The 26528-nt window shown below is 37.7% G+C and overlaps 1 protein-coding gene across 2 annotated transcripts in view; it reads right to left on the minus strand.

The window, feature by feature from the left end:
- AK5 (adenylate kinase 5) overlaps positions 1 to 26528 on the minus strand; it is a 237479-nt gene that overhangs the window by 177336 nt on the left and 33615 nt on the right. For both annotated transcript variants that reach the window (XM_038541633.1, XM_038541632.1), the window contains exon 6: positions 9947 to 10138. In XM_038541633.1, the coding sequence (XP_038397561.1) occupies positions 9947 to 10138 (192 nt within the window). The remainder of the gene's footprint in view (positions 1 to 9946; positions 10139 to 26528) is intronic.

Consider the following 26528-nt stretch of genomic DNA (forward strand, 5'->3'; position numbering starts at 1 on the left):
AGCGGGGACACTCCTGCTGCTGGGCACCCCTGTGCTGTGCAGGTCAGCGCCCCCACCCCCTGGAGCATCCAGGCCAGCGTGGACTGGGAGACTGCGGTAGTTACCGGGGGAGCTGACTCCGGGGCTGGAGAGCAGGCCACCGCCAGTGGGGTTGGTCTTCCTGGTGTCATCCTGTGCCTGGGACAGAGTGGGGCCCCCAGGGCACAGGGGCCTCAAGGGTAAAAAGCTCCCGCTAAGCAGTGCACCTGGCAGGGGGCTGGGTAGTTCCCCCAGGTGCACACACCTGAGAGCACAGCAGCGCCTCCCCCAGAAGACCAGCTGGAAGGACAGGGGAAGAGCAAGTTCTTGGCCAAGCAGCACTGGAAAGCTCCAGGGGAAGTCGTGGGATCTACAGTATATAGAACCAGGGGATACCCCTCCTTTTTCTTTTCTTTCTTCCTTTTTCCAGTACAACTCATTTTTAGCCACTCTGCACTGAGCAAAATGACTAGAAAGAAGAACTCACCACAAAAGAAAGAATCAGAAACAGTACTCTCTGCCACAGAGTTACAGAACTTGGATTACAAATCAATGTCAGAAAGCCAATTCAGAAGCACAATTATAAAGCTACTGGTGGCTCTGGAAAAAAGCAAAAAAGATTCAAGAGACTTCATGCCTGCAGAATTTAGATCTAATCAGGCTGAAATTAAAAATCAATTAAATGACATGCAATCCAGACCGGAGGTCCTAATGATGAGGGTTAAGGAGGTAGAAGAAAGACTGAGTGACATAGAAGACAAATTGATGGCAAGGAAGGAAACTGAGGAAAAAAGAGAAAAACAATGAAAAGACCACAAGGAAAGGTTAAGGAAAATAAATAGCCTCAGAAGGAAAAATCTACATATAATTGGAGTTCCAGAGGATGCTGACAGGGACGGAGGACCAGAAAGCATAGTTGAAAAAATCATAGCTGAGAACTTCCCTAATTTGGAGAGGGAAACAGGCATTCAGATCCAGGAGATAGAGAGGTCCCCCTAAAATCAATAAAAACCATTCAACACCTCGACATTTAATACTGAAACTTGCAAATTCCAAAGATAAAGAGAAAATCCTTAAAGCAGCAAGAGACAAGAGATTCCTAACTTTTATGGGGAGAAGTATTAGGATAACAGCAGACCTCTCCACAGAGACCTGGCAGGCCAGAAAGGGCTGGCAGGATATATTCAGGGTCCTAAATGAGAAGAACATGCAGCCAAGAATACTCTATCCAGCAAGGCTCTCATTCAGAATAGAAGGAGAGATAAAGAGCTTCCAAGATAGGCAGAAACTGAAAGAATATGTGACCTCCAAACCAGCTCTGCAAGAAATATTAAGGGGGACCCTGTAAAAGAAAGAGGAAGCCCAAAGAAATAATCCACAAAAACAGGGGTTGAATAGGTATTATGATGACACTAAATTCATATCTTTCAATAGTAACTCTGAACATGAATGGGCTTAATTATCCCATCAAAAGGTGCAGGGTTTCAGACCAGATAAAAAAGCAAGACCCGTCTATTTGCTGTCTACAAGAGAATCATTTTAGACCTAAGGACACCTCCAGCCTGAAAATGAAAGGTTGGAGAACCATTTACCATTCAAATGGTCCTCAAAAGAAAGCTAGGGTAGCAATTCTCATATCAGATAAATTAAAGTTTATCCCAAAGACTGTAGTAAGAGATGAAGAGGGGCACTATATCATACTTAACAGATCTATCCAACAAGAAGACCTAACAATCATGAATATTTATGCCCCTAATGTGGGAGCTGCCAAGTATATCAATTAATAACCAAACTAAAGACATACTTAGATAGTAATAATTAATAGTAAGAGACTTCAACACAGCACTTTCTGCAAATGACAGATATTCTAAGCACAACATCACCAAAGAAACAAGGGCTTTAAACGATACACTGGACCAGACGGATTTCACAGATATATATAGAACTTTCCATCCAAACGCAACTGAATACACATTCTTCTCAAGTGCACATGGAACTTTCTCCAGAATAGACCACATACTGGGTCACAAATCAGGTCTCAACCAATACCAAAAGACTGGAATTGTCCCCTGCATATTTTCAGACCATAATGCTTTGAAACTTGAACTCAATCACAAGAAGAAATTTGGAAGAAATTCAAACACATGGAGGTTAAAGAGCATCCTGCTAAAAGATGAAAGGGTCAACCAGGAAACTAGAGAAGAATTAAAAAGAGTAATGGAAACTAATGAAAATGAAGATACAACCGTTCAAAATCTTTGGGATACAGCAAAAGCAGTTCTAAGAGGGAAATACATCGCAATAAAGGCCTCCCTCAAAAAATTGGAAAAAAACTCAAATACACAAGCTAACCTTGCACCTAAAGGAACTGGAGAAAGAACAGCAAGTAAAACCTACACCAAACAGAAGAAGAGAGATAATAAAGATTCGAGCATAACTCAATGAAATAGAGACCAGAAGAACTGTAGAACAGATCAACAAAATCAGGAGTTGGTTCTTTGAAAGAATTAATAAGATAGATAAACCATTAGCCAGCCTTATTAAAAAGAAGAGAGAAAAGACTCAAATTAATCACGAATGAAAAAGGAGAGATCACAACCAATACCAAGGAAATATGAACGATTTTAAAGACATATTATGAGCAGCTATACACCAATAAATTAGGCAATCTAGAAGAAATGGACACATTTCTGGAAAACCACAAACTACCAAAACTGGAACAGGAAGAATTAGAAAACCTGAACAGGCCAATAACCAGGGAGGAAATTGAAGCAGTCATCCAAAACCTCCCAAGACACAAAAGTCCAGAGCCAGATGGCTTCCCAGGGGATTTTTATCAAACATTTAAAGAAGAAACAATACCTATTCTACTAAAGCTGTTCTGAAAGATAGAAAGGATGGAATACTTCCAAACTTGTTTTATGAGGCCAGCATCACCTTAATTCCAAAACCAGACAAAGACCCCACCAAAAAAGGAGAATTTAGACCAATATCCCTGATGAACACTGATGCAAAAATTCTCAACAAGATACTAGCCAATAGGATCCAATAGTACATTAAGAAGATTATTCACCATGACCAAGTGGGATTTATCCCCGGGACACAAGGCTGGTTCAACACTCGTAAAACAATCAATGTGATTGATCATATCAACAAGAGAAAAAATAAGAACCATATGATCCTCTCAATAGATGCAGAGAAAGCATTTGACAAAATACAGCATCCATTCCTGATCAAAACTCTTCAGAGTATAAGGATAGAGGGAACATTCCTCAGCATCTTAAAAGCCATCTACGAAAAGCCCACAGCAAATATCATTCTCAATGGGGAAACACTGAGAGCCTTTCCCCTAAGATCAGGAACACTACAGGGATGTCCACTCTCACCACTGCTATTCAACACAGTACTAGAAGTCCTAGCCTCAGCAATCAGGCAACAAAAAGTAATAAAAGGCATGCAAATTGGCAAAGAAGAATTCAAACTCTCCCTCTTTGCAGATGACATGATACTGTACATAAAAAAACCAAAAGACTCCACCCCAAGATTGCTAGAACTCATACAGCAATTTGGCAGTGTGGCAGGATACAAAATCAATGCCCAGAAGTCAGTGGCATTTCTATACACTAACAATGAGACTGAATAAAGGGAAATTAAGGAGTCAATCCCATTTATAATTACACCCAAAAGCACCTAGGAATAAACCTAACCAAAGAGGTAAAGGATCTATACCCTAAAAACTACAGAACACTTCTGAAAGAAATTGAGGAAGACACAAAGAGATGGAAAAATATTCCATGCTCATGGATTAGAAGAATCAGTACTGTGAAAGTGTCAATGTTACCCAGGGCAATTTACACATTGAATGCAATCCGTATCAAAATACCATGGACTTTCTTCAGAGAGTTGAAACAAATCATCTTAAGATTTCTGTGGAATCAGAAAAGACCCCGAATAGCTAGGGGAATATTGAAAAAGAAAACCAGCGCCAGGGGCATCACAATGCCGGATTTCAGGTTGTACTACAAAGCTGTGATCATCAGGACAGTGTGGTACTGGCACAAAAACAGACACATAGATCCATGGAACAGAATAGAGAACCCAGAAATGGGCCCTCAACTCTATGGTCAACTAATATTCAACAAAATAGGAAAGAATATCCACTGGAAAAAGGACGGTCTCTTCAATAAATGGTGCTGGGAAAATTGGACAGCCACGTGCAGAAGAATGAAACTAGACCATTCTCTGACACCAGACACAAAGATAAACTCAAAATGGATGAAAGATCTAAATGTGAGACAAGATTCCATCAAAATCCTAGAGGAGAACACAGGCAACACCCTTTTTGAACTTGGCCACAGCAACTTCTTGCAAGATACATCTATGAAGGCAAGGGAAACAAAAACAAAAATGAACTATTGGGACTTCATCAAGATAAAAACCTTCTGCCCAGCAAAAGAAACAGTCAACAAAACTAAAAGACAACCTACAGAATGGGAGAAGATATTTGCAAATGACCTATCAGATAAAGAGCTAGGATCCAAGATCTATGAAGAACTGATCAAACTCAACACCCAAGAAACAAACAATCCTGTCATGAAATGGGCAGGAGATATGAACAGACATTTCTCCAAGGAAGACATACACTTGGCCACCACCACATGAGAAAATGCTCCGCATCACTTGCCGTCAGGGAAATACAAATCAAAACCACAATGAGATCCCACCTCACACCAGTGAGAATGGGGAAAATTAACAAGACAGGAAACCACAAATGTTGGAGAGGATGTGGAGAAAGGGGAACCCTCTTGCACTGTTGGTGGGAATGTGAACTGGTGCAGCCACTCCGGAAAACTGTGTGGAGGTTCCTCAAAGAGTTAAAAATAGATCTGCCCTATGACCCAGCAATTGCACTGTTGGAGATTTACCCTAAAGATACAGATGCAGTGAAATGCCAGGACACCTGCACCCCGATGTTTTTTTTTTATTATTATTTTTTTTTCACCCCGATGTTTATAGCAGCAATGTCCACAATAGCCAAATTATGGAAGAAGCCACAATATCCTTTGACAGATGAATGGATAAAGAAGATGTGGTTTATGTATACAATGGAATATTCCTCAGCCATTAGAAACGACAAATACCCACCATTTGCTTCAACCTGGATGGAACTGGAGGGCATTACACTGAGTGAAGTAAGTCAATCGGAGAAGGACAAACATTATATGGTCTCGTTCATTTGGGGAATATAAAAAATAGTGAAAGGGATAAAGGGGAAAGGAGAGAAAATGAGTGGAAAATATCAGTGAGGGAGACAGAACATGAGAGACTCCTAACTCTGGGAAATGAACAAGGGGTGGTGGAAAGGGAGGTGGGTGGGGGGTGGGGGTGACTGGGTGATGGGCACTGAGGGGGGCACTTGGCGGGAAGAGCACTGGGTGTTATACTATATGTTGGCAAATCGAACTCCAATAAAAAATATACAAAAAAACCCCCCAGATATTTCTCCAAAGAAGACATACAGATGGCCAACAGACATATGAAAAGATGCTCATCATCAGGGAAATACAAATCAAAACCACAATGAGGTACCACCCATCAGGATAGCTAAAATAAAAAAGGCAAGAAATAAGAAGTGTTGGTAAGGATGTGGAAAAAAGGAACCTTCATGCACTAATGATGGAAATGTAAATTGGTACAGCCATTATGGAAAACAGTGTGGAGATTCCCCCAAAAGATGAAAAATAGAAATACCATATGACCCAAAAATTCCACTACTGGGTATTTACCAAAAGAAAATAAAAGCATCAATCAAAAAAAAAAAAAAAAGGAATACACACAATACACACAAGTGTGTAACCCTTTCCCTGGCTGCAAAGAATATGGACAGCACAGTGCCTTCTGGAAAATAAACAACATAAACGTTTACATCTTACCCTATTATTTTTCAACCATCTTAGAAGACCCTTAAAACAATGAACGAAACTGTGGATATTTTTTAAAGAGTTCATCAAACTTACAGAGACTTGACCTGTCTTCACTAATACTATTTCTTCAATAAGTTTCATCCAACTTAGCGAGGATGATTAAAATAGACTAGGGTTCTTTTAAGCTTTAAAAATTAAGATTAAAAAATGATCATGACACATACATGCTATTGAGACCTGAAAAACCTAAAGAAGGGAAATTTTTGTTCAAGAGTTATATAGCTGCATCCAGTCCAAATGCTTCCAAATGTCATGAAACAGAGCTTACTCAGTAAGATTACAGATGCAGCTTTCTTGGTCCCAGTAATACTCAGACTTCAGAACAAAACTCTTAACACACTTGGGGGAACTCATAGCACCTAACTTAGAAGCATCAAGCTGTAAAAGACATGATGAGCATTACATCCAACTCTACAGTAAGTTAAAAAGCAACATATAAATTTGAGAAGATTCAATGAAGTCCCAAATATCCTAGCCTTGTGATTCCATAGCACAGATGGCTGTATATGGGCAAATATAATGAAAGAATAAAAACTGGGGTACCTGGGTGGCTCAGTTGATTAGCAGCTGCCTTTGGCTCAGTTCATGACCTTGGGGTCCTGGGATTGAGCCCCACATTGGGCTACCTGCTCAGCAGGGTCTGCTTCTCCCTCTGCCCCTTCCCTGCTTGAGGGCTCACTCGCTCTCTCACTTTCTCTCACTTTCATAAATAAATACGTCTTTTAAAAAAAGAATAAAAATGAAAAGACCCATGTAATGTGAACCCTGTCAATAAGATACAGTACTCAGATAACAGCATATTTTTCTGTTTTGATTAGGTTTTCTCTTCAGTCACACTGGGTTTGTTTTTTAGTCAAATCTGCCAATAGGTATAGTCAATGATGAAGTAAAAAAGAAAAAGCAATGAGCTGATGCTTGCCACAACCCAACTGCACTACTCAGACACAGCCATTATATGGTTTGATTAGACAGACAATATAGAAGTTTAAAAAAAAAAACACTGGGACAATTTAAAAACTGATAACAGATATTTTTAAAGAAAAAAATGAATTTGGCATGAAAATTTTAAAACCTAGATTCTTTATTTTGGATTTCTTCAATACTATCTATGGGAGAAAGGGCAACAGAGGGTCCTCAAAGAGCAGAGCATTGTTAGTGGTAATTGTAGGTTCCGAAAGATGGGATGAGAAGGGGAAGGATGAGAGAGGAAGAAACACAAGAATAACAGAACAGTATTAATCACTTAAACTGTCCTTACAACGTTCCAGGCAGTTCTAAACACTTGATATCCATCCATTTACTCCCTAACAATTACGCTGAGATAGGATGGATGATTATACCCATTTCACAGGTCGGGCATCTGAGTCGTAGAGACTCACCCAAAGAACATTACATGGTGGGTGATGTCATCTCCAATTTACGGATGTAGACCAAGTCCTAGAGCATCATGAATTTATTACATGGCATTGGAGCATAAGATTTCAAGTGAGAGTTTCAGAAACCAAAGAACAAGGGAAGAGAAGCACCAAAATTAAGTTTCTCAGATGGACTGAGGGACGTGGCCTTTAAGAACTTCACACCCAGACCAATGATTAATCTGACTTGTGGGTAGGACTCAATTCCTAACACAGTACGTGACACACGTGAGGATGCCTTCCTTGTACACTTTCCTTTGCGACAGTCATCACATTAAATAATTCATTGTTTAGTAATCTCTTTCCCCATAGATTGTACGCTTTGTTCATTTACTGAGAGCACATTATGAACCAGGTAGGTGGTACTGTTCTAGGAATTTGCAGTACGTCAGGGAATAAAAAAAAAAGATCCTTACCTTTTGCTTATTTAGCTTTGCATCCCTAGCACCTAGCAGAGTGTCTGGCACCCCATGGTTCTCAATAAATATTTACTAAATGAATAAATGAATCAATTAAGAGGGTCAGGGAGGAGCAACAGAAAAAAACTACAGAGAAAAGGAAATATTTGGGTTTGATCTATTAACTCCCGGTTTTTAAAATTAAAATCTTAATATGGTTGTGATTAATAAAGATGATCTTTTTTTTATTACTTAACTCACTGTTAAAAGCAGAAATGCTATGAAATATATTTTAATTCCAAAACCAAACTATGATCCACGTTCTGAAGGAGGACATGCGACTCAGGATGCCGTACTTGCTCCTTTGACAGACAAAATTTTCTAATTCGATTCCCCAGAGCCTCGCCTGTGTTTGTGTTCACCACTTTTCCAAAGGTGACTTTCCAAGGCAAGTCTCTCAGTAATTAGAGGCATTTATCCTAAAGCTTATTTGGTTTTAGCAGTGAGGTTACAGGCTGTCATCCACATTGTTATTGACTCCCTCAATTACAGGCAATGGCATTTCACCTCCATGCAAAATATTAGTAAATTAACAATCCCCACTCTGCATTCATTTGGGAAATCTGCTCTGCTTGTGATGACGAATGTGACAGGCAGGGAGTAATCAGAGACATTCTGGTAATACCTTTTAGCCTTGCAAACATCAATTAAAACTCTGGCTCTGCACTTGCAGTTGGGGGTTTGGTCTGGAGGGTAAATTTCTTTTTTCATGACACAATGCCGAAGTCAGCATTGGTAATTTGCAAGAGAAACAGAGAACAATCTCAACAAAAATAGCCAGAGAAACATCCACTCTGATTTTCTTGAATCTTTCCTATTTTCAATGTCTCTTGAAGACCATGAAGTGAACTCTAGCACTGTGAACAATTTTCAGATCAGATTTACAATTCCCTGACATGACAACTTTGACTCAAATAAATATTTCTTTATAGTGCTAGAAAGACTGCAAAGAGATTATTATTCAAGTGTTGTGACTGTCTCAGATCTAAGGGCATCTTAGTCTAATGAGATTTTTGTATCCAGTAATTGCTAGGTCATAGGGGCCCTGTGGATGAGCTTCAGTAGATTTACCTAAAATTTGTAAAAAACAAAAAACAAAAAACAACAACAAAAAAACCTTACATGCATTTTATTAAGAAAGCCATGCATTATTTTCATCAGATTGTCTACCAGGCATTGTAATCTCCCTAGACAAGAATCTCTGGTCTGGTAAGAAAAACCCAAGGGTTGTGGGGAGGGTTCTGCTGAGCTCTGCCACCATCCAACTATCATGGAGCTGCCCTGAGGTTAGGGTCCTCTTCCATAAAAAGTATTCTTCAGATGGCCAATGATTCCTTTGTCTCCTCTGTTTTACTACTTGAATTTCTGATGTTATGGGATCATAATTTAGCTGAATCTTCACCTCTAACTTCTCGTATTCTAATAACTGCATGAAATAATGATTTAGCCTCATCTTTCATTGGTACATTGAGTATCATTAACCACAAAACAAACTAATTATAAAAACATTAATATTAGCATTGCGTTAATGGAACAGAAAGATCAATGCCTTCCATTTTCAGATAGAAATACTTCTTTAAAGCAAGTCAAACATTTAGGCGACTTTTTTGTGCCATCAGGATCTCACTTTCTTATGTGGTACATTGTGATAAAACCTGACTTACAACGTAAGTCTAGTAACACTATGTCAAGTATGTGTTTTTAAGTCTATCAATATTATTAGGTTTCCAAAGACATAAGAGTTGAGAAATTGGGTAAATACTACTTTAAATCATCCAAATAATTATTTAAACATCGTTTCTTTTTTTTTCTTTGGGGGCTACAGAATTCTAGCCAAGATTAAAATTTATCTTTTTTTGTGAAATCAAACTCAAGTGAAAGTATTTTTTATCATACTGACTTAATAAAGGCAAAGCAGGTAAAAATTATCATTTTTTCCCATTGTATCTAAAACCCATGAAAAGCCACTTTTTTTTTTTTAAGGTAAAGAGGGTTTCCAAATGCGAACAGGTTAATTAGAAACCTAAAAGATGGTTCTTACAACGGACATGTAAAAATCTAGCTAACTTACTGTCATGATGAGCCCCTTCTCCTGGAAGTATTTGACCAATGGAGCAGCGTTCTGCTTGAAGTTCATTAGTCTCCTTTGGGTAGCTTTCAGATTGTCATCAGGCCGCCCCTGTTGCTCTGCACGCTTCAGTAATCTTTCTTTGAGCCTCTGATTGGCACAAGCCAAGAACACCACCAAGTCGGGAGTACAGATCTGCGAAGAACACCAAACAAGTAGACAAGCATTCAACACACCAGCCAATGCAAGTGTGGGCAGTGGCATTCAGCTCTTTTAGTTCTGTTGAGGATGCTATATCTTTGGCCCCCTGGGTCTTTGCCAGCACATTTCTAGGGCTATTGCTCCATATAGGAACAGGAGGAGTCATTGCTATTATAAAGGTACACCTTGAAGTTCTTGAAAGAAATTAAAAGTGCTACTCCAGTGAACACAGAAATGATAAGGAAGTGGAAGTGATACAGGCTTATTGCTGATATGGAGAGAGTCATGGATAGAAGATCAAAAGAGCACAGCATTCCCTTAAGCTAAAGCCAAAGCCTAATCCAGAGCAAGGCCCTAACTCTCTTCAATTCTGTGAAGGCTGTGAGGTGAGGAAGCTGCAGAAGGAAAGCCTGAAGCTAGCAGAGAGGGGTTCGTGGGGCTTAAGGAAAGAAGCCTTCTCCATATTGTAGAAATGCAAGGTGAAGTAGCAGGTGCTGAGAGAGAAGCTACAGCAAGTTATCTAGCAAGTTATTTAGCTAAGATAATTCATGCAGGTTGCTCACACGGAACAGCAGATTTTCAGTCTTATCCTGGAAGAAGATGCCATGTAGGTCTTAGCTACAGAGGAAATCAAGGCCTGGCTTCAAAGCTTCAAAGGACAAGCTGACTCTATTGTTAGGAGCTAATGCACCTGGTGACTTCTAAGTTGAAGCCAATGCTCATTTACTGTACTGAAAATTCTAGGGCCCTTGAGAATTATGCTAAATCTACTCTGTCTGTGTTCTATAAATGGAACAACAAAGCCTGGATGATGGCACATCTGTTTAAAACATGGTTTATGGAGTATTTTAAGCCTACTGTTGAGACCCATCGCTCAGAAAAAAAGATGGCTTTCAAAATATTATCGCTCATTAACAATGCACCTGATTACCCAAGAGCTCGGATAGAAATGTACAATGATATTAACATTGCTTTCATTCCTGCTACAGAACAACACTGGTTCTGCAGCCCACGGACCAGGGAGTAATCTCAACTTTCAAGTCTTATTATTTAAGAAACACATTTTGTGTTAATACATATTATTCAAGAAATACATAGCTGCCATAGGTAGTGATTCCTTAAGTGGATCTGGGCAAAGTCAACTGAGAAACCTTTTGGAAAGGATTCACCATTCTAGCTGCCATTAAGAACGTTTGTGATTCACGATAAGAGCTCAAAATATCAAAATTAATAGGAATTTGGAAGCTGATTCCAACCCTTATGGGGGACTTCAAGGGGTTCAAAACTTCAGTGGAGGAAGTAGCTGCGGATGTGAGAGGACTAGCAAGAGAACGAGAATTGGAAGTAGAGCCTGAAGATGTGATTGAATTGCTGCATCTCGTGATAAAACTTTATGTAGTCGCTTCTTATGGATGAGCAAAGCAAGTGGTTTCTTGAGATGGAATCTGCTCCTGGTGAAGATGTTGTGGAGATTGTTGAAATGAAAACAGAGGATTCAGAATGTTACATAAACTTGGTTGATAAAGCACAGGAGAGCTTCAGAAGATTAACTCCAATTCTGAAAGAAGTTCTACTGTGGGTAAAGTGCTATCAGACAGCACAGAGAAATTATCTATGAAAAGGAGAGTTGACTAGGGGGGCAAACTTCATTGTCTTATTTTAAGAAATTGCTGCAGCCTCCCCAAGCTTCAGCAACCACCGCCCTGATCAGTCAACAGCCATCAACATCAAGGCAAGACCCTCCACCAGCAAAAAGATTAAACCTCGCTAAAAGCTCAGATGATGGTTAGACCTTTTTTTTTTAACAATAGAATATTTTTAAACTAATAAGGTATGTATGCTGAGTTTTTTAGGCGTAATGCCATTGCACACTTAATAGACTACAGTATAGTATAAGCATAACTTTTATATGCACCGGGAAACCAAAAACTTCATCTGACTTACTCTATCGTGATATTCACTATTGCACCTGAACCACAAAATCTATGAGGTCTGCCTGTAGCTCATGTAAATGGCATTCCCCAACCTGCACAGCTACATGCAGTGCCTTCTATATTTCTAGAAAATACTTTTTGTTCATGTTCAAACAAGTTTCCAGGTTGAATTAAGAACAGTAGAGACAAAACTTTTTCAAAGCTATATGTGACCAGATTTTAGAGAGGACTTGATGAGCGGACTATAACTAATCTCTGCAGTAAACAAGTACTGCTCCTATTATTACTTTTTGCTGTCCTTTTAAAACTGTCAGTTATAGGGGGACCTGGATAGTTCTGTCTGCTAAGTGTTCAACTCTTGATTTAGGCTCAGGTCATGATCTCAGGGTCATGAGATGGAGCCCTGCATGGGGCTGAGTAGTGCAGAGCCTGCTTAGGATGCTCTTTCTTCCTCTCTCACTGCCCTTCCTTTCCTTCCCCCACCAGATGAAACCCTCTCTCTCTCAAATAAATAAGTAAATAAGTAAGTAATTAAGTAAGTAAGTAAGTAAATAAATAAATAAATAAATAAATAAATAAATAAATGTATCTACTATATGCCAGGCCCAGTGCTAAGTTATTTTCTTATGATATTGGTAAAATTTGCAATACTCTACAAGGTACATATTATCTCCAGATGAATAAACTGAGGCTCTGAGAAATGAGGTACTTGTCTGAGGTCGGATGGTCAAACATCAAAGCTGATATTAGAACCTAGGTCTGTCTGGTCTAAGGCCTGTTCCTTTTACTATTACAAAGAACCAATTAACCCAAAAGCTTTCACAAATGTCTGAAAATAACAAGGAATGACTTGAAAAGAACAGATGAAATAAACTTTCTTAGCTCAATTAGAACTAATACTGCATTTCAAAGACATCATGGTCATAGAAAGTAAACGTAGTCTCTTGTTGAAGATGGGACAAGATAAAAAGGCAGTTTTATATAGCAGTTTAAAGAAATGATTCCCAATTTTTTTACATCCAAAATAATTTACGCTAGTAAATTATTTGAGCATATACCCCAATAAATAGGTACCTATTAATTTAGGAAATATGCACGTATCACCATACTAATTAGGATGCATGTTGTAAAATATACACAAAAAATGCTATTTAAAAAAGAAGAGAAGGGGATCCCTGGGTGGCGCAGCGGTTTAGCGCCTGCCTTTGGCCCAGGGCGCGATCCTGGAGACCCGGGATTGAATCCCACGTCGGGCTCCCGGTGCATGGAGCCTGCTTCTCCCTCTGCCTATGTCTCTGCCTCTCTTTCTCTCCCTCTCTGTGACTATCATAAAAAAAAAAAGAAGAAGAAGAAGAAGAAGAAGAGAGGGACACCTGGGTGGCTCAGTGGTTGAGCATATGCCTTTGGCTCAGGGTGCGAACCTGAGTTCTGGGGTCCCAGGATCGATCCCCACATTGGGCTCGCTGCATGGAACCTGCTTCTCCCTCTGTCTGTGTCTCTGCCTCTCTGTGTCTCTCATCAATAAATAAATAAAATCTTTTAAAAATGAAAATAAAAAGGAAGAGATAAAATAATTGCAATTTTAACATATTCTTCCAATACCACAGCGGTTTGTCTTGTACACTCTAGAGACCATGGTTGGAAAATGAACCCTGGAACATACATTCCAGTTTTTCCCTAGGACTTGCCAGCTGAGTGACAGGCATATGGCTTAATTTTGCAAAGCCTTGTGCCTTCATCTATAAATAAAGATATACAGACCTACCTACTTGAGTTACTATAAAGATTAAATAAGTTAATGTATGTGAAATACATAGCACAAATTTGATCCAAGGTAAGTGCTCAAAAAATTTTAGTCATGTTTATTATTTCTTGATTTTCATGATTCTAGATTGTCTTGGTCCTCCTTTAACTTTATGTTATTTGTTTATTTATTTACTTTCTTGGCTCACATTTTTTCCTCCTTAAGCTCACAAGTGGGGGCTTTCCTTTAGGCTTAGATCATGTTACTGTTTTTAGGTCATTTCTCCAGGTTCTCATTCTCTTCTCATTGTTTTTTTACTGTTCTGGTTTCAACCACTACCCTTAGTCAACAGATCTCAAATCTGCATTTTCAGCGCTAACTTTCTACAGAATCTAAGTCCTGTATTTTCAAATGCTTTATATAACATCTCTACCTGTTAGTCTTAATGTTACTTGTGACTTAGCAAGGCCAAAATCAAACTCCACACCTTTTTCCCTAAGTGAAATTCTTTTCTTGCTTAATTTTTTCTACTTTTATGGTATTTTATGGTACCAACACTACTTTCCTAAATCTCCCAGCGAGAATAGATGTAAAAGACTCTTTAGAAAAGCAGTTTTAGGGGGAGCCCGGGTGGTTCAGCGGTTTAGTGCCGCCTTCGGCCCAGGGCCTGATCCTAGAGACCCCGGATCGAGTCCCTACATAGACTCCCTGCATGGAGCCTGCTTCTTCCTCTGCCTGCGTCTCTGCCTCCCTCTCTCTCTGTGTCTCTCATGAATAAATAAATAAAATCTTTAAAAACAAACAAAAACAAAACAAAAAGTAGTTTTAGGTTTACAGAAAACTTAAGTGAAATATTTAAGAATTTTGATCATCGAGTGCAACTTTAGGTTTCATAAAGATGACTCTGAAGTAAGTGAATCTGAAAAGTTATTTAATTTCATAATTGTAATTAACTTGCTATCTTTCTTTGGCATAAATTACACACGATATAATTAGAAATAGAAAAAAGATTAAAATACAGAACAGGTGAGGATTGTGGCAGCTAGGGATAACAGGCTGACTGTTCAGCAAAGTGCTCACAGCCACTAGTATGCTCGTCTGATTCCTGGTAGCCCCTACATATGTCTGCTCTTTAGGGCCTCATCTTCTCCAACAGTATTCCATTTTAAAAGAAAAAATATTTGAATTGTTTATGTTTTTCCCCCAAAATAGAAACAGACACCATTCCATTCTAAAAGATATTAAGTCCCTAGAAAGTTTTCAGAAAATTAATTGTGAAATGTCGAGAAGTATCACCAAACAAAGTAGATCCTTGACATACCTTTTCTTACTCTAGGTTCTCAAAATATATTTGCTGATTCAATGAATGAGTGAAAACATAAATGAGAACAAATTTTAGATACCACTTTTGTCTACAAGGAAGTAAGTGTCTCAACTGCTGATATCATTTCTCCTAATGACTCAACTATGTCAATTTTTTTTCTGTCATTATACAGACATGTCAATCTTCCTGTGTCCATTGACTTAAAGTCTCTTACCTGAATGATTACTCTGTTGGAAAGAACCCATGACTGCCTTTGATAAGCAAAGACGTATTCACCATGTCAGACTGCCAAGTGAGCTTGTTTTAATACTCCTTGTTCCTAACTGTCAGTACTTTTGACTGGCCTATTCTTTATGAAGATGTGTCACAAGGCCTACACTCCATAATTCAGATCACACTGTCAGAAACCAGGAAGCAAAGAGAGAAAGAAGACTAAATTGGAACAAAAACTGAAATCCCAGAAACTAAAGGCTGGAAAAAACTTGAGAGGTTATCTGACCCAAATTAATGCCAAACCTGTAATTATCTCCACAGTCTCTTGACAAGTGATTTTTAAAGCTGAACATATGAACTTGAATGTTCTGGTAATCATTCCTTGGGATGGGTACCTATTACTTACAAAGCAGGCCCCTTTTGTTACTGGAAGACTCTAATAACTGGGAAGTTCTTTCTAATATTGGGCTTAAATTTGCTTTCCTATTCTGTCCACAGTGAAAATGTAAACTAAATTATTTCTTTCATCCATTAAACATTTATTGAACATACACCATTACCACAGAAGCTAGATTAGATCATAAAAGGAAAAAAAGGATAATTATACTTTACTATCATTTAACATGGAATAACTTCTGGGCAGAATTCCCCCCCCCCCCCGCCCCGTCTTTAATTTTTAGTTAATTCAGACACTGGCAGACATGCAATAGCAGCTATACTTGACAAATGTCTTGATTTATAGAGCTCAGTTTCTGTAGTTATTTATTAATGGGTTCTAAAGTTTTGCTGATGAAGCAAAACATTGGAAGTTTAATTTCCATATATTTTAAGCAGATTCAGAAAGATCTCAAATATCTTTGTGTGTATTTTTTTTTTAAAGGAGAAGGTCATTTGGTGTCAGAAGATTCTAGTAAAATAAAGATTTCTCATTTATGGCTTATAGTACAACTCAGGCATGGAGTACAAGTACTAGTGATCTAGCTAAAATAATTTCTTCCTACAACTGGCACATATGTTACATAACAAAATATAGCAGACTTTAAACAGCTATGGGACTAGGAGATAAAAACTAGGAGAAGGAGCTCTAGAAACTACTACTGCTGCCCCCTTTTGGTTGGATGCTACAAGGCTACACACCATCAGAGTATGTGAACCAACCTCACAGGACTAAGTCCCTTTAGAATCACCCCAAATTCTCATTATGTTAGGTGATTAAATGTATTTAACAGCCAATCAGGAATATCTGAAAAGAGAACTACTGAACTAAAAGAGCAGAACAAAATATTCAGAATGAAACAAGGAGGAGCCAGGGATAGGAAAACTACAGAAAACAGCAAAAGAGACCAATGAGAGAATGCTTAGAAAGTTCTAGAAAAAAGGACAGAAAATGAAGAAGCAGTATTAGACAATATAGTACCTAAGAATTTTCTAAACTCACAAAGAATATCAAGTCTCAGATTCAAGAAGCAATCTAAAAACCAAAAAGAATAAACAGAAAACCTCGGATCTAAGTGTATCATAATAAAACTGCTAAAAGTTTAGACAGACAAAAAGACCAAAACAAAACAAATCTTTAAAGCTGCCAGAAGAAAAGAAATGAAAGATTACTTTCAGAATAGCAACAATAAATAGCTGTATTTTCAAAAGTGACAATGAAAGCCAGAAAACAATGAAATGGTATCTTTAAAGGGCCAATAAAAATAATTGCCAACCTAGGTTTTCTATATGCAGTAAAAATATCTTTCAAAAATTAAGAATAAATACAGATGTATTCAAACAAACAAAAACTGAGAGTATCTGTCATCAGAAATTCTACACTAGTGGAAACATTAAAAAATATTCTTTAGGTAGAAGAAAAATGATCCAAAATAGAAAATTGGCCCAGAGGAGCTAATGAACAGCAATGAAATGGTAAATATGTGGGTAAACCTAAATGAATATTGACCATATAAAAGAACACTAAAAGGACTTTGTGGTATTTAAAAATAGAGATTAGTCATGAGGCAAGTGCGAGAAGTTCAACTGTTTTAAGGACTTGTTCAGGAAGTGGCAGAAATACCGAATTCTATGAGACATTAAGTTAATGATGCATGTTGTCGTCCCTAGAACAGGAGTCAGCAATTTTTTTCTGTAAAGGGCCAGATGATAAATAGTTTAGGCTTTTCAGGCCATATGGTCTTGTAGCATGAAAGCATCCATAAACAAGAAAGCTGGTGGTGGGGAATGGGGGAAGGCAAGCCAATGTAAAGGTGGTGTCCAGCTGGTCACCGTGACTGGGGATTGGTACCTCCATGCTGCTGGACATTCTGAGGGGCATATGTAAGGAGCCTCCATCCACCAGATCCTGTCCCTACTGGTCAAGAGTTACCTCCACACATTTCATTCCCCATTCTTTCACAAGAATGAAATGTGTATGGGTATTTCCTTGGGTAGGAAGCCAAATATACCCAATGAGTGGCCACACATTACAATGGCACGAAGCTAGTCACAGCAGCAATGGCCAAGTAAATAGCGCGCTGTGAGAATATAAGATAGGGCACCAGAGGTGCTTAATATAGCTGTACACTTGAAATAGAAAGATGAGAAATGCTAAAAGTAAAAAGATGGAAAAAATATACAATGGAAACATTAGCCAATAGAAAAGTGATAAAACTACATGAATATCAGACCTGGTTTGATATTTGATGGGCTAAGGAGAAAAAAATAAAGTAACTAGAAGGGTGGATTTTGAAAGTTCTCATTATAAGAAAAACAATTTTTGTAACTATGTATGGTGATGGTATCAACTGGAATTCTTGTGATCATTTTGGATATGCAAATATGGAATCATTATGCCGTACACCTGAAACGAACTAATGATATGTCAATTATATCTCAATTTTAAACACTGAGAAAATAAATTCCTAATAATCCACTTTCTACCAAAAAAAATGGGCAAAATGTACAGATATTTCTTAAAAGAATACAGACAAATGGCCAGTAGGTACATAAAAAGGTATTTAGCATCACTAATCATCAGGGAAATGCATATCAAAACCACCAAGAGATACCACCTCACACCTGTTAGAGTGGCTATTATCGAAAGACAAAAGATAGCAAGCATTGGAAAGGATGTGGAGAAAAGGGAACACTTGCGCACTGTTGGTGGGAATATAAATTGGTACAGCCACTATGGAATATGGTATAGATAGTCCTCAAAAACGTTAAAAATAGAACTCCTTTTAATCCAGAAATATCACTTCTAGGTATATAGTCAAAGGAAACAAAATCAATATCTCAAGGAGATATCCACACTCCCGTAATCATTGCAGCATTATTCTCAACAGCCAAGATATGGAAACAACCTAAATGTTTGTCGGCAGAATGGATAAAGAAAATGTGGAATGTTGGTACAATGGGATATTATTTAGCCTTTTAAAAGTGGGAGATCCTGCCATTGTGACAACATGGATGAATCTGGAGGACCATTATGTTAAGTGTAATGAGCGAGACACAGAAAGACAAATACTGCATGATCTCACTTATATGAGGAATCTAAAATAGTCAAACTCACAAAAACAAAGAGTAGAACTGTGGTTGTCAGGGGCGCAGAGAGGGAAACGAGGAGATGTTGGTCAAAGGGCATTATTTTTTTGTTGCTGTTGTTGAGAAGTTGTGATTTACTCTCATACATTATGAGATTTCTAGGTGTCTTTTAACGATTCTAAGAATAATGATATGTTGTGAAATTTGTTAATATATACAATACTTAAAAACATATGAGCATGAAAAACTATGCACCTATAAATATTAACTATGAAAGTTTACTGTTTTATGTGTTTTATTAGTCTGTGTTTATATATAAATGATGAAAATTAAAATGCTATCTCACTGAAAAAAATAAAAATACTACTGAACCAAAAATTCATTTAATCACCTAGTGGAAAAGTCTAATGAAAAATGATATAAGAATACTACACAGACCTTGGCAGAAACAAAATGAAGTATGTGCATATTCATGAATGGAACACTTAATATCCTAAAATAAGTCAATGCTTCCCAATTGATCTACAGATTTAATGTATTCTCTAAATATCAGCAGCTTTGCTAAAATTTTGTATGTCATGGGGACTGAAATTTATTTAAAAATGCAGAGGGCCAAGAATAGCCAAGGCAATCTTCAAGAAAATCTTAAAGAAAAAGAATAAATTGATAGAATTAATTGACAGATAATATGATTCATTACAAATCACAGTAATTACGACAGTGAGGTACTGAGTTTTAAGGAAGACCAGTGAACCATTGCAACAGAGACAGGACTCAGAAACAGATCCACCGCCCAAATATATGGGCATATGATTTATGACAAAGGTGGCTCTGCAATGCGGTGGGAAAAGCAGTCTTTTCAACGAGTGGAACTTTGACAATTGGAACTTTGACAATTGGACTATAGAAACCGATGACTCTTGACTCTCTATATGATATGATATGCAAAACTCATTCAAATGGATGTTCAGATCTAAATGTGAAAAGCAAAATGATAAAGATTTTAGGAGATAACATATAAGAAAATAGCTTCTAGACCTTAGGATCGACAAGAATTTCTTAAATAGGACCTAAAATTCCCTAACCATAAAGAAGTTTTATGACTGAATGGGTTTAACATAAAAAAATTATTTATTAAATACATTATGAGGAGAATGAAAATGTCAGTTGGAGAAGATATTTACAACACATACAATCCACAAAGGGCTTGTTTTGAAAATATAAAAATTATTCTTACAAATCAATAAGAAAAATTTAAAAATGAGTAAAAGACTTAAATTGGCATTTTTACAAAAGAGGATACCCAAATGACAAATGAAGTAAAGAGGTGCCCACATCTTAATAATCCAGAGAATGCAAATGGAAACAACACATCCACCAGAATGGCTAAAATAAAAAAGACCAACAATATCAAGTATTAACAAGAACATACACAACTGGAGTAAGTTTGTGATAACTCATAGAATAGTACACTCATGTTCTGTGAATCTACCCCATGCTAGAGTCTATGCTATGCACCACGGACCAACAGTCAGGTATGTTCTTGCCCTGATTGAGCTTGTGGCCAAATGGCAGAGATAAATTGTAATAATAATAAAAAAATACAACTCACAAACAAATATAAAACTGTGACTATAACCACGACACAGAAGTGGAACCATTATTACTATCAGGACATACACTAGGGGAATCCAATCCTATCATGGAGGTCAGGGAAGGCTCCTATGAGGAAATGAGAATTAAGCCAAGACATGAAGATGAGGAAGGAATAACCAGAGAAAAATAGAGGAAGAGTGGTCTTTCCAAGACAACAAATTCACAGAGAGGAGCAGGCACATGGCTTAAGAGGAACGTGACACCAAAATTTTATGCGAAGTCTGCAGCTCACAAGATGAGAATCTTTTAGACATCATCTTCCTACATAGAAGATCACCTAAACAGGTAGGCATTTTTTCCCCAGGAGAGGGAAAGCAACCAATGTCTTGCTGGGAATTTCTCCAATTAAGTTTAACATTTACAGATAGAAGATTCTAAACACTGGAAGAGATGAAGTGGGACCCTGGCAACGGATGAGCTCTGTCATGTTTTGTCCACTCTCTTTTACCAACTAATATGCATGGGCTGTGCATGGCTCTATGGTTATAAACTCTATGACCTGAGCTACTAAGAACCTTGGGTTTATAGAAAGGGACAAAAAAAAAAAAAATTGGAAAATGTTAATACCTTAAAAAAAAAAAGTGAGTTCAAGACTCCTCTTCCATTTTTTTCCCATCCCCCTCTCTTCACTTTTGAGGAGAAAAAGTATGGCCAAAGTTGGTCAGATCAAGACTTTTCACTAAGCTACAGTACTAGGTACTATATAGTACCTTCTGTACAGTACCTAATACTGTTGTCCTAGGTAGGGGTGTGGTTTCTCTCACCTACGATCCTCTCTTTTATTTCCAAGAAGCTGGAGAAATAATACCCATCTCTCTTTTTGCTGTTCACCTTTCTCTTTGAACTTGCTTCTTTCTATGTAGCTAGAGAGACCTGCTGGACTTAATTATCAGAAGGCCTGCATTGGGCTGCTCTAAGCGCCAGCCCAATTTATGCTTTTCTGGCTCTACTTCCTGTCCCTCTCTGGATTTACATTTCTGTGACAGTGATGGGACAATCTGAGCCTTGGGGGCTGATGGAGTGGAATTAGGGTTGGAAGAGGTGTTCTGGCTTGTTTTGGTCCCGAGCACTAGGCTACCAGCAGCCAACACCCAAGGAACTCTCCATGGAGTTCGGATGGTACTCTTGGGTCCCACTGAATTTAGAGACAAAATTTCATAATAAAAGAATTCTTTTCTTGCTGTCAATTTCTGTCCCTGGATGTTTCTGATTTAGAGATCATGCTGGAGGACTGACAGACTGGGGACAGTCTGTTGCTCCCCAAAAATCATTTTAATCTCTCATATTTCCAATGATCAGTGTAAGTTTTAGCCCCTGATCAGATAGAGGAGTAAGACATTTTTCCTGATCTTAAGGAGCTCGTAGTCTAATAGTTGAGTGAAGAGAGAACTATAACACGATATGATTAGCACGGTGTTTAAACAAATATGAGAATAAAGAAGAGGGCCACTTCCATTGGGCAATTCTTATAAGAGCTGATGTGAGTCAACATACTTTCCCTAGTCCTCTTTTCTGCAAGAGAAATTCCATCCCTTTTCACAAGGTTGTTACAATGACATGAAATTACATGAGTTACATGAAATGTATTTCACCAAGGCAAACTCTGATAACAATGTGATGGAGACTTTACAGTCTGAGGACTGAAAGAGCAACCCTTGCACTGGGTGTCCTTGCAAGGGCATCTTCTAGAAGGCTGCCAGAAATGCAAGTCAAGGAGCTCCACTCTGTTCTACTAAATCAGGATCTCTGGACACAGGACCCTGGAAGCTGTGGTTTAACCTCTGCTTTGTAAGAAACCCTATTTAGAAATGCATGCTCAGGATGGGAGCTTATTCAACTTATAGGAGTCTTTAAAATATAAATAAAAATCTGAAGTAATTAATGTGATTAAATCAAAAGAGAAAGAAACTAACTTAGGGAGACAACTAGTATGGGAAATCTTACTTTTTACAGTTTGGGCATGTCTTGTTGAAAAGCTATAGTCTTAAAAAAAAAAGAAAAGAAAAGAAAAGCTATAGTCTACCCTTTCCCACGATCCTATGGCATCTCTCACAATGTGTTCATTTCTATGACTTTCATTAAGTAGTAATCTAGGTTACCCTTTTTTCCCCCAACTTGTCACAAACCAAATCAATCACATCTGCTGAACAGAGTATATTATGAATGCTTTAAGAAGATATCATTAGTTCATGAAAAATACCTTTCAGTGGTTTGGTTTTTATGGTACAAATCTTCATTTTGATAAAGCAATTGGGATACATTTTGTTGCTGAGATGTAGGAATTTAATGAAGAGGAAAGGATTACGGTTTTATTTAATATCTACCAGGTTGACAATATGGAAATGAATGTAGATTTATAGCACTATTCTTTCCAAGATGTCTTTTCCACGCCACTAATTTTATTATGTAGGTATCTACTTCTTCATTTGTTTAATTCATTCATCTACTAGGTATTAAGATTCTTTCACGAGCGTAAGTTGAAGTTCTGGAAAGGTAGGCTGAGACTAGATGGGCTGGCATTGTCTTCCATGCTTAAGCACTTAGGGTTTTATCTTATGAACATAGAAATATTATATTTTATTTCAGGCCTTAGAATGAATGCCAATGGTAGTGCAGGGGCAGACTGGATGGGGAGAGAGACTGGAGGCAATTAGATCATCTGGAAGAGCTAATGAACCTGCACTGTCTACAATGAAGTGCCCCTTACAAATAAAGAGGTCAAATAAATATAATGTAAAACATGATTGTTATTCTTAACATTCTCTTTATTGATGTGCTCAGTATTAATGATCATTTAGAAAATAGGGGGAGCTATTAGTGCCAGCATTAGGCAAATAGCCTGAAATAAAACAAAAAGACTTTGATATTGGAAGGGAGAGAGGGATGAAGTTTAATGGATGGAGTTCAAAAATACATTAGCTATTTACACACCTGGGGGATGAGCCTGCCTGATTCATAGGGTCAGTTTCTGGACTCTTCATGACTAGTACATGTGATGCATGACTGACTAGACCACAGAAAACAGTGTCTATTAAGAAGCAAATGATTAGGTGATGTTTCCAGACCCAGCCAAGAAAATCACAGGGACAGACGTTGAAGAAGTGAAAGATCTCAGCATACGAGTTAGCCAACTTCCAAACTGTCCTCTCGCTGAACCTTGCTTCTTCACAAATATTTAACATTTAAGTCCTCATTATTGAGAATGGGAAGCATTACCCATGAAATCCTGTCATTGATATGCAGGCATAAACCTGACATAGTGCCTACCATGTTCTGAATTCAAAGAAGATAGAGATGAGCTAAATATGCGGTCCAAATCCCTATTTGATCTGCTGCAGAGCAATCAGTTTTCTAAAAAAAATTACTGAAGCTAAATATAATATATATTTCTATTTGCATCAAATAAGATAAGATATATCTTAAAAAAGCAAGAACAGTACAGTTTTTCCCTGACCTACCTATTTTAGACAACTTGATTTTCTGCTATGCTTAGCAACCAAAGGAAGTATTAGAAAAGCGGTTTAGAAATTCTAATAGGAAGAAGTACATTTCCAAATCTTTTAAAAGCATTTCTTGTAGGAAAATGAAATTCAAAGGTATATTAAATGCTAACTGGTATATGAGAATATAAAATAGGCAAGAAATTACCCAATAGTTCCATTAATACTCCATGCACAGACTTACTGAACGGAAAATAGGCTGATAATTCACCATGAAATGCCATTATTTGAGATTTCCATTTGAAGTTTAGACGGAAATTCTTTTTTACCAAAACTTCAGTGTCATTCTAAAAAAAAACTGATATCATTTTCTTAGGTGTAAGTTATTTTGATTTGTGTGGCTCAAAGAAGCTAACACTTCAAAAGAAGACACATGCCTAATACAGTTCTATTTCACACTTATCTACATTGATTGCTAAGTATTCATTCAAACACAAAGACTGTCTCCAAGGAAATTCAGAAAAGACTATTATGCTATTAATGGCTGGAGAAGAGATAGTAATCCACTTTATTCATTGGATATTACTATATCTCTCTGCCTAGCTTATCTTAGAATAACTCTTCTCATTCGCATTGATAATGAAGAAAAATACTTTAAACTCATATTCTCAGACATTTGAGAAACTAAGTAAGAACCAAACAAATTCCAGCCAGAATTTGAGAACATATCTTTAGAGTACTTTGTTCTCAAGATTTTCTTGAACATTCTAAGAACCGCTAAGGAACATCCCTTCATTCTTCTCACAAGCATTTATTATGTTAGTACGTGCCTACAGGTGGTTAAACTAGGTCACTCTTCATTCCTTCTTTTAGAATTTTCTGAATAACAGAGTTCTAAAAATACTGGAAGTGCATTTACAGGTGTCCAGTTCAACATACATTAATTAAGCATCTACTATGAGCCAACTTCCATACTAAAGAGAGGTAAAATGGACAAGACATGGTCCCTATCCACAAGGATATCCTGACCTAAAGTGGAAGTAGGCACATAAAATGTTATTTCAACACAGTGAAATTGTATGGAAATTCTAGCATATTGGAATACACTTCCAAAATGGAAGCCACAGCAGGGTACAACCTCAAGTCCTGGAAACGTGTGGCTCATGTGAATGAATACTCCATGAATACAAGGGATGTTTTCTTTCCCTTGAAACTTTCCAGGGCTCCTACTGGCAAAAGCACTTAGGGAGAGGAAGGAATGAAGAAGTTATGTCCAAGTCTATGGTCTGGTAAGCAAAAATGGATCTATGGCAAAAATGGATCTTTTCTATTATTTCTAATTTTAATATAATAAAATTATTCTTCTATCACTCACTCATTCACTTAGGTGAGTGCTACCAAGCACCAGAAACATAATAGTTGCATGTTGTATTTAAAAAAGTAGCTCATAATCTGGCCTCCAGTTACAAAGCACTCAGGTATAACAATGTGATGAATTCAAGGTTCATTTTATAAGTTGATCACCTGATAGCCATCATCATATCCAGAGTAGCAAATTAGGTTCAGAGACTATCTAATGAAGTAGTCAGCAGAAAATGTGAAATTGGACTTTTTCTGACCATCTCTGTGGGTAACTCCACCCATGCCATGCTCCTTTAAATATAACTCCACTTCTATGAGGAGGGTAAAGGTTTTGTGGTTCTTTCCTGTAAAGATCTAATAAATGGCTTGGTAGATCCAGGGTTCTAGAAAATCCTGAATCGGAATTCAAAGACTTAAAGACTTCAGTCTGTGCATAGGTATGGCCCATCCTGGCGGCTTTCCATCGGGGATATACAGAGAATCATCATTGCTAAGGGTCACAGGACCCTGGACTCAGCTCCAAAATCCCTTTCAACATACTAGGCCAGGGAGTCATTACCTTTGAATAAAATACACAATTGAAGTCTTTTTGTCATGAGAAAATTTAGTTTCAGTTTCATTCTACAGCCATAACACACACACACACACACACACACACACGCACACACACACACACAGACTCAACTGGATTTTCAGTGGTAAGTAGTGTTGGACAGAAGAGGGATTTTTAAAAATTAAAACCAATGAAGTTACTTCCCAAAATTGCTGACATCCACTTTTAAAGTTCTACTCAGTGTTTTAAGTGTCAAATGGGTAATTAGTAAATGGGTAATCTTCCAACGCTGTAGAAGACAATAGCTATTGTAAGATTGGGTCTTTTCAAATTGTGCTGGTGCCATTGAGTTGAAGCCAGACTTTCGAGTCTCCTTTGGCCACAATATCAGCTGCCTTCACCTTGGCCTTTCTGCTTGAACAGGGAGCCAGAGCACTGAAGTATAATCATTCTAATAGGATATTTTTAGATTATTAATTTAGTGCTTTGAAATGTATGACTGATTTGGGCAGAAACAAATCTGAGCTGGAAAACCTTTCCAAATATTTCTCTCCTATGTGTATGTGTATGTATGTGTGTAAGCATTTCTTTCTATGTTTTCCTATCTATAACTGTGTATATAGTAACATACAT

This window comes from Canis lupus, chromosome 6 (assembly GCF_011100685.1).
Source record: "Canis lupus familiaris isolate Mischka breed German Shepherd chromosome 6, alternate assembly UU_Cfam_GSD_1.0, whole genome shotgun sequence".
Taxonomy (NCBI): Eukaryota; Metazoa; Chordata; class Mammalia; order Carnivora; family Canidae; genus Canis; species Canis lupus.